The sequence below is a fragment of the Erythrolamprus reginae genome, chromosome 1 (genome assembly GCF_031021105.1).
Source record: "Erythrolamprus reginae isolate rEryReg1 chromosome 1, rEryReg1.hap1, whole genome shotgun sequence".
Taxonomy (NCBI): Eukaryota; Metazoa; Chordata; class Lepidosauria; order Squamata; family Dipsadidae; genus Erythrolamprus; species Erythrolamprus reginae.
This window is the reverse complement of record NC_091950.1, coordinates 159,029,598-159,043,998: the sequence shown is the minus strand read 5'-3', so window position 1 is coordinate 159,043,998 and position 14,401 is coordinate 159,029,598. Positions and strand designations below refer to the sequence as shown.

Here is a 14,401-nt window from a genome sequence, read left to right as displayed (position 1 = left end):
TGATTCTGTAAAAGCAAAAACCCCAGAGTCTTTGAAGACACTGAAATTGAAAAGAGATTGGATATTTCAATAAGACAACAATCCCAAATGCACTTTCAAATCAAATATGAAGTCCTTATAGAAAAGAAAGATAATAACTTTCACAATTCCCAGAATTGAGCATTGTTGAAAAGATGCATGCAAGAAGGCCAGGGAATGATACCAAGCTTGTAAGGGAAAGTTGGACAACATGCAAGGGAGAATGGGAAAATCTTTCAAAATCAAGACCCGAAAGATTCTAAGCCGCCGAAAAGGAACTGTTATTTTGAAAGCTGTTATTCCTGCCAAACCAGCCTCATGAAATACTGACTTTACTAAGGGTGCTGAAGCTTTTGAATCTGCCAGATTTGCTATTTTTTTAGTTTGATTCTGTAAACAAATGCACGTACATAATAGCAATATCCAGATTTGTAGAAATTTGCTGCATTTGTGGATGTTGTGACTTCCTGTTCATCTATTGCAGTGAATAGGTGCGGGTCGAACGACCGCTTCACAGGGGTCGCCTAAGACCAAGGGAAAAGACAAATTTCCCATGGTGTTAGGAACTAAAGCTTCTATTCTGGCGCCTTGGAACATGTTTTTAACAATCTGACCAATCAGGCGTTTACAGTGGGAGTGTCCCTCTGACCTTCCTGCCAATCAGCTCAAAGCTCTGTTGGGAGAATTGGGGCTATACTTATGTTGAGTCACCACAACATGAGAAACTGTATTAAGGGGCCGCGGCATTAGAAAGGTTGAAAACCAATAGGTCCTATTGGAACATAAAATTTCATGAATAGTGCCTACACTTTTGAAGGTGACTATATGTTATAGCAGCAGCCCCAAGTCTTTTGAACATCAGGAGAAAGGTCTTTCCATGGGTCGGAGGGGATGTAGTTTCAGGCGTTGCCTGCATCCCATGGATGGTGCTTCGCTCGTTTGTGCAGCCTGGTTTCTTTCATGGTGCAGCCCAATGCCAGTCCATGGACTGGGGCATGCGGACTTCTGTGTTATAGCATACAAACAAAAAATTCAAGAAGTGGACCTAAGTAATGACTTGTTTCTCTGTTACAATACTTGTTGTTACCTATCTTCTTATGGCTTGATAGACAAAACCTCGCAAATATAGGAAAGTTGAATTCCACGACTTTTGTTAGCCGCTTAGAATCCGTTTGGAGTGAGCAGCATATAAATACAATAAATAAATAAACAAACAGAGTTGGGGAGTATGAACAGTTGGCCATCCAAACTGTAATTGGAGGAAATCCCTTTCTCTGTGACATCCTGATTTGCTTATTGACTAAGTGGAACAGGATCTTAGATGACTTGATAAGGGCAGGCTTTACTGGTTCTATGTTTCCATCACGAAACAGCACTTTAATTTTGCTAGCATGATCTTCAAAGAGAGACAGGTTTGTGTTTGTAAACTGAAGCCAGAGCAGGTGTTTTAATTGGTTTATCTGTCTGATTCCACAGGAGCGTCTCCTGCTTTCTGTACTGCCTCGCCATGTTGCCATGGAGATGAAAGCTGACATTAATGCCAAAAAAGAAGATATGATGTTTCACAAAATTTATATCCAGAAACATGACAATGTCAGGTATGTGCAGAGGGAAAGATGCATCCATAATTCAGTGTAAAAAAGGAAGAAAATGCATGTCCCCTGCTGAGTTTTTGTATTCCCATTCCAGAGGGGCACAACTCTTCACACATTAGGAATTATTTCTGCTTGTGATATTTGAATGGCATGCTAGTGCCAAAGTAGATAAAGAAAGGATCCTTTATGTGTTTGATATTTTCCATTTTCTGCCCCATTAACAAGTTGGTTAGGAGTTTTAAAAGACTTTGGAGGACTACCTGTGGCCCTTGGCACTTTAGGTTGCATATTCCCCGGCTACATGTTTTTTTATTCCAAAGTAGGCAAAACTGTTTCAAGAGTTCCTCTTTGTTTGATAGATCTTGTCAATTCAGAACCCCATGCATGGAAAAATTGCATGGGAAGACCAGAGCAATATTGATTAGTTTCACTCAAATATGACATTAAGCCACGAATTACGGCTTCCAAACCACAGTGGTTGCATTCATACAATACAGTTTACTAAGCCTGAGCCAGATAGCTTAGATAACTATCTCTCTGGTTTAGATAGCTTGGAGTTGAATGAATTGGTATTGTATTTACTAGTTTTCTCTTTCCCTAATTCATGAACTGGAGAAACTGGAAGGTCAGGGGGCAGTAGGGAAACAGGATTTTGGTTGCTATCAGTTTGATGTAAAATATCATACAGGGGCAGGGTGTGCACATTTCAAGTGGCTTATGGATCTTTATTTGCCTTATACATTTAACCAGCAAAATCCACAGAATTTAGGATGTGAAATGGTAAGGAATTTCTCTATGAAAGAAATAGAAAGGAAAAACTTGACACTGTATTTAGTTTTATTTTTAAGGGTTTGAATCTCCTTGACTTGGGCGGTAAGCAGGAGATGTTTTTCTTGCTTAGCAAGCACTGATTGTATCCTTTATCCATCTGAGCATCTTAATTTGTAAAACTCTAAAACTAGAATGTTTGGTTTTAACTGGCCAAATTCCAAAGAGGCAGATGAAGAAGTTCTGTACCAGCACACAAATAGAAATGCTTGAGTTTACTGTTTTAGTCTCATCAAACTGTCTGAAAAGAAATCAGCTGAAGTCAAAATAGCACAGCATGGCTCATCAATGCGTTACTGTTTACGCTTTTGAATTAGAAATAGCCTGCCCTAATTGGTGTGGTTAATGCCAGATTGGCAACTGTTTGGGACTTTTGTGCTGGATTTGAAATTAGACGACCAACATCAGAGCCTTTAGACAGTACCATCGCTGCCTTTAAATCATATTTATGGATGCCAGAGATGCAAACAACTGCTTTTAAAAAGGGGAACTTGCAGAAAAGCAGGGAGGACATGGTCAGTCATAGACCATTAGAAACAAAAATAGCTGAGAAATAATATAACCCACAGCAAAGATTTCAGTATATACTGATGAAATCATTTATTATATTTAGATAATTGTGCTAACAATAAAACAATAGCTCTTACAAAATGCTTGACTCGTAACCATCCAAAGATAAAATGTACAACTCAAGTAAAGGATGTGTGTGTATATGTGTATGTGAATATAAAATATATACACTTTATACACATATAAAGTACTGTATTTTTCGGACTATGAGACACACCAGAGTATAAGATACACCTTAGAATTTTTTGGAGGAAAATAAGAAAAAAGCTGATTGGTGGGTGGATCGGCCTCCCGGAATACCCTTAATCAGCTGTTCCCAGAGGTGAATTTTAGCAACAGGTTCATTGGTTGTGAGCTATGAGACTTACATTTTTTTCTGCCTCTGAAACCTCCATTTCAGAGGTTTTTCTTCTGAAGCTATGTTTCAAGAGGCTTTTTTCTGAAGCTTCGTTTTAGAGAGGGTTTTTTTTTCTGAAGCCCTGTTTCAGAGGCTGGGCAGGGTTACATTCATAGTACAAGATTCACCCAGATTTTCACCCTCTTTTTTGGGAGAAAAAGTTGCATCTTATACTCCGAAAAATATGGGTATGTTTATATACTTTACACACACACATAAACACACACATACATTCTTGCTCATAGTATGCTTATCTTAGTCTACATATGCAGATCTTCATGTGACTAATTGCTTTTGGTGACTAAAAGGCAGTCAAGAATATAAGTGGAAAATTCTAATTTCATCCTCCTTTTCTTTTAAGGCTTTTAAGAATTTCTTTTTTTCTTTAAGAAGTTTTTTTAAGAACAAATATAGGCTTTTAAGAATTTCCAAATTCAGTAGGTTTCACTGCAGTGAGGTATAAATGATTCTTCAGAAATTAAGTTTAACCACTACAAACAAAACTCTCAATATATGGACACCTATGCAAATAATGGAGGTTATGTAATTTTTAATGTATCATTCAGTACTTTAAGTAAGCTTAGGTTGAAGTAGTTCACCTAGCTTAGATTCAATCACCCTAATAATACAGTGTTCCCTTGACTTTTGTGGGTCCAACATTCGCGAAAAGTCTATATCAAAAAATATTATTAAAAAAATACTCAGTGGTTTTTTTGTACAATAGTGTGTGTTTTAACTCTCCTCCTCCACCCCCCATCCCAGCCATCCTGCTTCTTTAAATAAAAGCTCCGCTTCCGCCCCAGCCTCCCGATCCCTCCCCTTTAATTCTCGGAGCGTTACCAAGCCTTACTGCCGCCCGCTGCAGGTAGTACACCAAAGCCCCCAGCTTGCCGCCCCATTGCCCCTGCAGGCTCTGGGGGTACATAAAACCAGGAATGGAGGAGGGAGGGGGAGGAAGGAAGGAAGGGAACGTCTCTACTTTGCGGAAATTTGACTTTCGCGGGCGGTCTTGGAATGTATCCCCTGCGAAAGTCAAGGGACCACTGTATATTTAATGCTTACTTTACTTTTTCGCAGAACAAAAGGTTTTAGTTTTTTATTCATAGGAAAACTGAATTGTTAGAGTAGTAACTTTTCATTAATTGGGAAAAAAGGTGCCATTTTGAGGAAATGTCCAGAAGGCAGATATCTTACCAAATATATGTCTTCTTTCTGTGAGATCATTGTAATTTGTTTCAAATTCTGAAATTTGGGAAGAGACTGACAAGCTAAATATGTGCATTTAGTTTTCGTGGCAACACTGTGAAACCCATATCTGTATGAGGAATGGTCCTGGCATATAATATCCCAAACCAAATGCTACATAAAGATTGGATTCTGGACATCCACAGTCCTGCTCCTGTTTTGCTTTCCTCAGACATAATTCCACAACCTCTTCTCTGAGTTAAAAAATGAAATAATCAGAATGTCTGTATGAAAAGGCTTTTTTGGAAGAAACTTGATAGAACACAGTGTAAGCGTCTCTGCTCACTGATTCTATCTAACAGGGCTTCCTATGCAGAAGTAGAACAAGAGCAAAACCAATATAGGGAGCTCTGGGCTATATCCAGCCGTAGGTGGCGGGACCTAAGTGGTACATCATAACCAGTGGTGGGATTCAATTTTTTTAAACTACAGGTTCTGTGGGTGTGGCTTGGCTTGGCTTGGTGGGCGTGGCAAGGGAAGGATACTGTAAAATCTCCATTCCCACCCCATTCCAGGGGAGGATTACTGCAAAATCTCCATTTCCTCCTGATCAGCTGGGGCTCAAGAAGCAGAGAATAGTTGGGGATGGGCAAGTCAGAGGTGATATTTATCGGTTCTCCAAACTACTCAAAATTTCCGCTACTGTTTTTCCAGAACTGGTCAGAACCTGCTGAATCCCACCTTTAGTCATAACCCCATGTTCTTGACTATTCAAAAAACACCACTTTTGGAGTGTCAGTCATCTTAACTCTGCCGATTAAGATGCTTGAAAGAGGATCTCCAGCTCTGAACTTAAAATTCCAGGCAGATTCAAAAAGGAAGTTAAAGGAACCTTAACGTTTTTATAATGATTGTCATTCTACAGCAGCAATCTGTTGTTGGAGATGTAATTATGACCTTACATTGTAGGCCATAGCTTACCTAGTAGTTTTTGCTGAAATCACTGGTTCTCTGCCTTATTTCCCCATTAGAGGGATGGAGAAAAACATTGAACAGTTTTGAGAGAAAATTGCTTAAAAGGGCACCTGCACCTTACAGCAATCTTTATAATAGATTTGAAAGTAGCTTCAAAAGTAGAGTATAGCAAAAGAAGATGGGGAATCATCTACTAATAAAGGAAATATTTTAGGGTATTGCTGGTGCCAAAGTTTTTCTTCCCGAGTTTACATGAGTTTATAGAAAGCTTTTGTGAGCAGAAAGGTCATTTGTGAAATAGACATTTCTTTGGACGGGGGAAAAATTAAGTTTCTCTTGGAAGAACACTGACTGACTGCCCTTCAAGTGGCCTTGTGAAGAAAAGGCATTGGCCCTTTGTGATTTCCTAAGAACTGAGCATAATATAGTCTATTGGTGATCCGTGTGTATTTAGAAGTGCACTAGAGAAAACTGCAGTCATATGTTTGAAAAAATAAAATGAAAAAATTGCCAGAGTGGATGAATTGTTATCGTAATTGTCTTGTATTCATCTACAAGTATCGATTGTCCCCTAGAATTGAGATACAGTGATCCCCCGATTATCGCGAGGGTTCCGTTCCAAGACCCCTCGCGATAATCGATTTTTCGGGATGTAGTGGTGCGGAAGTAAAAACACCATCTGCCCATGCGCGCCCCTTTTTCCATGGCCGCGCATGCGCAGATGGTGTTTTTACTTCCGCACCTGGGAAGACCCAGCAGCTGAGGAGCCGCCTGCCTGCCCGCTTGTCCACCGCTTTTCAGGTTGTCCGCCGCTTGTCCGCTTGTCCGCCCGCCGCTTTTCCACTTGTCCGCCGCTTGTCCGCCGCTTGTCCGCCGCTTGTCCGCTTGTCCGCCGCTTGTCCGCTTGTCCGGCCGCCGCTTTTCCGCCGCTTGTCCGGCCACCGCTTGTCCGCCGCTTTTCCGCTTGTCCGGCCGCCGGTTTTCCTGTCCGCCCGCCGCTTGTCCACCGCTCTGGGAGTTGAAGACCCAGGGAAGGTTCCTTCGGCCGCCCAGCAGCTGATCTGCTCAGCAACGCAGTAGCAGCGAGGAGCCGAAGATGGGGTTTCCCCGTTGCCCACGCAAAGGGGAAACCCCATCTTCGGCTCCTCGCTGCTACTGCGCTGCCGAGCAGATCAGCTGGTGGGCGGCCGAAGGAACCTTCCCTGGGTGCCGCCCGCCGCTCGAGAGCAAGAGGGGGAGAGATAGAGAAAGAGAGAGAAGGAAAGAAAGAGATGAGAGAGGGAGGAAGAGAGTGTGAGAGAGGAAGAAGCAAGATAGAGAAAGAGAGAGAGAAAGAAAGATGAGAAAGGAAGGGAGTGACGTCATCGGGTGAAAAAATCGCGATATAGCGTTTCGCAAAGATCGAGATCGCGAAACTCGGGGGATCACTGTATATCCAACCAGAGCAAATCTATTTAAAATACAGTGGTACCTCTACTTACGAACTTAATTCGTTCCATGGCCAGGTTCTTAAGTAGAAAAGTTTGTAAGAAGAATCAATTTTTCCCATTGGAATCAATATAAAAGCAAAGAATGCCTGCGATTGGGGAAACCGCAGGGAGGGCGGAGACCCTGTTTCCTCCCAGGAGATTCCTAGAGAGGCCCCACGGAGGATTCTCCCCACCTTTTCCGGCCCTGTTTCCTCCCAGGAGATTCCTAGAAAGGCCCCACAGAGGCTTCTCACCACCTTTTCCGGTTACAGTTTCAGAGGCTTGGGTTTGTAAGTGGAAAATGGTTCTTGAGAAGAGGCAGAAAAACCTTGAACACCGGTTTTTATCTAGAAAAGTTCGTAAGTAGAGGCGTTTTTAGGTAGAGGTACTACTGTAATGGGTTGCATATTATCTTTGGCAGCCTTAAGTTTCGATCATTTCAATGATTAAACAGGTAGCCCTTACTTAACAACTGCACTCGGCACTCCATCACTAAGCAACACGGTTATTAAATGAAAGCTCACTTAACCACACCCTGCTTATGACCTAAATTCTACTACAGTTGTTAAACAAATCAGTTATGGTCATTAAGTGAGACTTCATGTGACTGCAGCGTGCAACTTACTGCCAGCTTCCTCATTGACTTTGCTCATCTGAAAGCAGCTGTGCAGGTCGCAAATGCAATCACATGATCTTGGGACTCTGCAGTTATCGTAAATGTGCATCAGTTGCCAAGAGTCTAAATCTTGATTACATGACCATGGAACACTGTGTTTATTGTAAGTTCAAGTACTTTTTAAAGCCCTGCTGTAACTTCAACTAGCAGCTAAACAGGGCAGTTGTTAACTGAGGACTCTCTGTATTCTAAATATGACTCAGTCTTGATCCAGTCCAAACCTTCTGTAAATATAGATTTTAAGATTCATAAAGTGTTGGACCTTTTCCCCAAAGAAGACTATATTCCTACAATGTAGCCCGAAAATCCTCTTGGCTGGACCTTATCGCCGCACTTAAAAGATCTAAGAATCAACAATAGCCATTCCAACATCCCTTGGACATGCCAGAGTGAAACTATCCAAACAATAGAGCCATGTGTTTTGATAAGATATACTTAGTCCCAACAGCAATATTCTTTATCTTCCGCACACATGCCTCTTTATAGAAACTGGTGTTGGAATTTCTTTTCTGTATGGATTGTTGAGGCATTTGGATATTTGAGCATTTTTGTCTTCATCTTTTCTTTGCTTCTAATAGCTTTTCACCTTGTAAGGAAATGGGATGAATGGATGGATGGTTGGATGGATGGGTGAACAGGAGAGGGGAGGGGAGAAGAGAAGAGAAGAGAAAAAAGAGGGGGAAAAATGCTTTAAGACCTTCAAGTAAGCAAAGGAAATAAATAAATAAGATGTCTAAATCCTTCAAGTAAGCAAGGGGCATTTGTATGTTCCAGAAAATAATAAATGTTGGGTCATAACAAAGGTAGCATCAGCAAGTGCAACGTGATGATATCATCAGAGCTGGGTGGTCTTGCTGAGGTCTAGTAGCTTTTAAACTAGGCTCTGTGAATTTAATTTGCACTTGCTGTCCCTCAGAGCCAGTTTGGTGTAGTGGTTAAAGCATCAGGCTAAAGACTCTGAGATCATGGGTTCTAGCCCTGCCTTGGGCACAAAGCCAGATGGGTGACCTAAGACAAGTCACTTTTTCTCAGCCCTAGAAAAGGAGGCAGTGGCAAACCACTTCTGAAAAACCTTGCCAAGAAAAATTGCAAAGCAGGAACTTGTCCAGGCAGTTCCTGAGAATCAGACACAATTGAACACAATCCCTCATCCATAATGTTCTGTGAAGTTTATGAATGTCACTATAAAAATTGTGACTATTAATAAGAAACATAAAATAAGTATTTTTAAAATAAAGGGTGGTAATAATACTGGAAAATGGGAGATGTCAGTTTCTATTATGCCAACCTAAGTTTCCCCAGATGGTGAATCAATATGTTGTCTCTTGTGTGACATAGATCTTCTGACCAAGTAATATGGCATATTGGAAGCATACCAATGATTGCAGTGGTTCTTATACACCTAAAAAAAGACATGGGTGGGGAGGGTAAGTAGCAAGACCCAAAATAATATATTGGGATGACTGAACTGAAGAATTGGATGTGACAAGCTATGAACAGGAGAAATAATCAGTTAACGAGTGGATTGGTATTATGCCAATTAGAGTTGCCTTATTTTTTTAAGTGATCCCTGCTGCAGAAATAAAGGAGCTATGGCTTTCACTGATCTAGCCATAAGAAAGCTCTTCTTTCACTTCTACCTGTAAATTAGCTTTGAATGGTAGCAAAGAATTGTTGGGGGGGGGGGGGGCGAGGCGAGATAATTTTTCAGATTTGAGATAATTAAGATTCAGAATGGGCTCCTGGCTCCAGAATGATGATAGACTTGGTTTAAATTGAAAAAGGACAATAGAATTTGGTGAATTTTGAAGACTTTTAAATGTCAAATGTTCCTCTTGAAAAAATGAATCAAATCAAATGTGAGCAGGTTTCTTTCAAAAGCTTATATTTCAATATAATTTGTTTCTAAGCAGATACTTGCACAAAGGAACCAGCATAATTAAATCCTAACTCAGTGTGACATTATGAGTGGAAAGAATATCTGTGTTGCTCCATAAAATTCCCTTAGGCTCAAATTCAGAAGGTCTCAAGATAAACCTTATACAGTATTCTGATATCTTCTGCAACCATAGAGAACAGAATATGTATTTTTTTCCCCCTTGTAAACTTTTCATGTCTTCCTTATATGATCATTTAATGTGTGAATCAGCCCTTCAGACACTCAGAAAAGCTATTACTGTATGAATATCAGGCATCATTATAATTCTACAGCTAAATTAGGTTATATTTTGGTCTCTGTGGGTTGCCTCATAGGATACCCTGTATCACCTTACAAGAATGGCTATGGAGGAGAACAATTTCATAATGCACTTCCTTACAGTCTGATTAACCTGTTCTCCATCAGAGAAAAGAGGGGCTTTGTATTGGCAAGTTTAGGGGCAACCTTAAAATAGCAGTAAAGAAGGAGTACTTTTTGCAATTGTTTTGAAGAGTATAGGCCAGCGATGGTTTGTGTGCCAAAAGGGTGTGTGTGCACACACCCATTCCCTCCCCCTCACATATGTGCACCCCCCGCAGTGACCCTGCACACAGTTCACAGACTTCACTGAAGCTTGGGATGGTGAAAATGGGCAAACCGGAAGTTCAGAAAAGCAGACTTCTGATTTCCCCATTGTGCTGTTTTTCACATTCTGGAGCCTTCAGAGAAGCTTCCTGAACCATGGAGTGCGAAAAACAGCCCAACGGGCAAACCGGAGGTCCATGTTTCTGAACTTCCGGTTTGCCCGTTGGGTGGTTTTTCACACTCCAGGGCTTCAGGAAGCTTCCCTGAAGCCTCCGTAGTGTGAAAAAAGCACAATGGGGAAAGCAGAAGTTTTTTTCCAAATTTCCAGTTTGCCCATTAGGCTGTTTTTTGCACTCCAGGGTTTCAGGTGAGCTTCCCTCAAGCCTCCAGAGGGCAAAATGGCCTTCCCCAAGGCCTAAAATAAGCTGGCTAGCGCGTGCATGCATGCTGGAACTGACATAGGGCAATGCCTTGCGTCCCCTCTGATATGTCTCCACGTGCCACCTGTGGCACATGTGCCATAGGTTCACCATAGGCTGCGCTTGTGCCATAGGTTCACCATAGGCTGAGCTTGTGCCATAGGTTCGTATAGGCTGCACTTGGTCCAACATTACTTGAAATGGAAGTTGAACCCAATAAGAGCTGATTCTTTGAGCCAGGTAAGAGAAAAGATTCTGCATAAATCATCCTGGGTGACCTCAGATAAGGTGGAATTCCTGCTGTCCTTGGAATCCTTTGTTATGATGACATTTGTGATGGACATTTCCTTTTTGGCATTTTTCTTGTTGAAATCGCTCTGGCCGACAATATCAGTTGCAACATTTAAGACAACCTTCTTATTTATTTATTTTTATTTATTTATTAGATTTGTATGCCGCCCCTCTCCGAAGACTCGGGGCGGCTAACAACAATGAAAAGACAATGAAAACAAATCTAATATTAAAAATAATCTTAAAAACCCCAATTTAAAGAACCACTCATACATACAAGCATACCATGTATTCTGTCCTTGAGAGGAGATTCCAGAGTGAATGACCATTCAGGTTTGGCTGGGAAATGGAAGTGAGGCGTAGATAAAGACCATATTTCCCCCCTTGTATGTTAATTACTAGGACCATCTTGGTCATTAGCTGAAACTTTGAACCTCTGCATTCATCATTATCCTTCTTCCTGATAACAAATGATCTGAAATACAGAGCAGCGGCGGGTTGCTTCCAGTTCGTACCGATTCTTAGGGCTGGTACCAGCAGGAGGCTCCACCCACCTGCCCGGGACGCTTCTGTCCTTGCGCAGAAGTGTCGCATGTGCAGATGAGCGTGAAATGGTGGCAAACTAATTCAGAACCCAGTACTGATACTGTACTTGTATAATACAGTCCCTAGTGTGAAAACTCCAGTGCAAAGTCATAGCTGAATTCTGTTAACCACTTGTTGAGGGGGGGAAAGTAAAATAAAGGTGTGGGAAGATGTTGCCTATGCTTGTGTTCTCCCTGTCCCCCCCAATCCCCAGTTTCTTTAAATGTTGAGCACATACAGTAAGGTCCTATTCTTGTTTTTGTTTGTTTGATTGATTTTAATAACAAACAAATAAATAAATTTTACATCCACAGCTCTTCTGGGCATTGAGGCCATCCTATCTGGAAGTCCCTGCTTTGTTTAAAAGTCTTTTTTTAGTTTTCTGCTGCAGGGTTTTTTTAAAAAGGAAAGCAGAAACTGCTGATGCTATTCTTGTCAGGACTAGAAATAAGAAAGTTGTAAGGTGCTTCCACAATACTCACTCAGCTGCTTTTAACTAAGGCTGAATCGGCAGTGTTCCCCAGCACTTTAAATAAAGCTCTTAGCTTTACTATGTCAATTGGTTTCTATTTTTGTTCAGGGTATTATTGGGGAAACTAGGCCAGTTATTTAGTGGGAATTATTTGCTCTGTGGCACTCTTTCTTTCCTTGAAGTGATATTGTTCCTTTGTTCCTTTGCACAGTATTTCGGTTATGTTTTACTTGAATGGGACAGACAGTGTTTGGCAAAATCTGGTTTCAATAGAATTTGAAAGAATCAGACTTTTAGATGGTGAACTTATTTAAGGGCTAATATCTTATTTCCCAGAACTGACAGAGTAGGAAGTCATTTTTCTTCCAATGTGTTGTTCTGGCAAAAAACATCAGCACATAGGAATTGTGTTGGTCATGACCTTTAAAGCCCTACATGTCATTGGACCAGATTACCTCTGGAACCACCTGCTACCGCACGAATCCCAGCGACCGATAAGGTCCCACAGAGTTGGCCTTCTCCGGGTCCCATCGACTAAACAATGTCGTTTGGTGGGCCCCAGGGGAAGAGCCTTCTCTGTGGCGGCCCTGGCCCTCTAGAACCAACTCCCCCCGGAGTATAAAACTGCCCCCATCCTCCCTGTCTTTCGTAAACTACTCAAGACTCATTTATACCGCCAGGCATGGGGGAGTTGAGATAGCTCTTCCCCCTAGGCCATTACAAGTTATGCATGTTATGTTTGTGTGTATGTTTGGTTTTATAATAGGGGTTTTAGGTTTTTTTTTATTATTGGATTGTACATGTTGTTTTTATTATTGTTGTTAGCCGCCCCGAGTCTACGGAGAGGGGCGGCATACAAATCCAATAAATTATTATTATTATTATTATTAATAATAATAATAATAATTGTGAAATGACAACAACCATTACCCATGTGAGAAGGTAAAACTTGGATAGATCAGACTAAAGCCAGTCAAATACCTGGGAAGCCCACAAGCGAGGCATGAGGTAGTAATATCTTCTCATTTCCTCCAACAATTTTGAACATACCAGTATAAACAGTTTGGTCTAGTGGTTAAAGCAGGAGACTGTAAGTCCAAGACTGATCTTAGCCATGAAAGACAGCTGGGTGATGTTGGGCCAGCCCCTTGCTTTCAGCCCAGTTCACTTCAGAAGGTTGCTGTTATGAGAAAAACAGGAGGAAAAAGGTATATTGGATATATTCAACACATTGAGTTATTCATAAATATAATAAAGGCAGGATACACATAAATAAATAACTGATAGCCACATATTAGTGTAGCTCGTAGTTATGCACTTTGAGAATATGTCTAGACCAGTGGTGTGTTGCTCCCAATTCAGATTGGTTCTTAGACCAATAGTGGCAGGAGGCTCCTCTCACCCACTTGGGATGCTTCTGCACATGCATTGCATCCATGTGTAAACAGACACACACACACAAACTGATAGCAGACTAATTCATAATCCACTACTAGTCTTGTCTCCATGTATAAGATTGGTGGCTACCATATTTTAAGAATCCCACTGCTGAATGATTGTAGCCTGCAGAAATCTTTTTTTTAAAATCGCTTTGGCTCTCCCAAAATTAGTTCCACCGGTTTCTTCTGAAAACACAACTGGTTAGGTCCCCAGCTGACTTGACATCTACCCTTGATGTTGTGAATCATTAAGGAAAAAAAGGTCTACAAATAAAAATGGTTGCTCAGTCTAAAAATCTGCGGTACTCCAAGTCTTTGGAGAGGGGCGGCATACAAATCTAGATAATAATAATAATAATAATAATAATAATAATAATAATAATAATAATAATAACAAGAAGAAGAAGAAGAAGAAGAAGAAGAAGAAGAAGAAGAAGAAGAAGAAGAAGAAGAAGAAGAAGAAGACGACTACTAATGGAAATTATTGATTTTCCTGTCAATATGTAATGTTGTATAAGAGGAGAAAGGCGTTTACCAATCTCTGTTCTGATGGGACCCCCAGATTGCGTTGATGATCCCTGTTGCTGCAATGCAATAAAAATTGGCTTTGGGACAGCGTTTTTCATATCAGTATATTTTCCTCCCATCTCAAGGACAGGGAAAATTACATTACTCTTGCTTTGTGAATAAATTCTATCCATAGCCTTCTGAGAATTACTTCACTAGAAATAATCACCATTTTGAAAAGAATTAGTGGAAGTATTTTATCCATTAACCTTGAATTGAAGTTGAAGTGTTACTTCACACTGCAGACTCAAGTGATGAGTGGGAGGGGTATTGAATCATCCAGTGGTGGACAGTTAGGTGAGTCACAAATGGAAAGTGGGTGCATTCTATGTTCTGACCCTCAGTATTATCCACATTATTGTAGTTGTACGTAATATTTGAGTTAATGTTATTAAATCAAATATCAAATATA

At 40.9% G+C, this 14,401-nt stretch overlaps 1 protein-coding gene across 1 annotated transcript in view; it reads left to right on the top strand.

Annotated features, from left to right (window-relative positions):
• ADCY5 (adenylate cyclase 5) overlaps positions 1-14,401 on the top strand; it is a 92,586-nt gene that overhangs the window by 2,310 nt on the left and 75,875 nt on the right. Inside the window, exon 2 of the mRNA XM_070730324.1 lies at positions 1,495-1,616. Within this exon, the coding sequence (XP_070586425.1) occupies positions 1,534-1,616 (83 nt within the window). The 5' untranslated portion in view covers positions 1,495-1,533. The remainder of the gene's footprint in view (positions 1-1,494; positions 1,617-14,401) is intronic.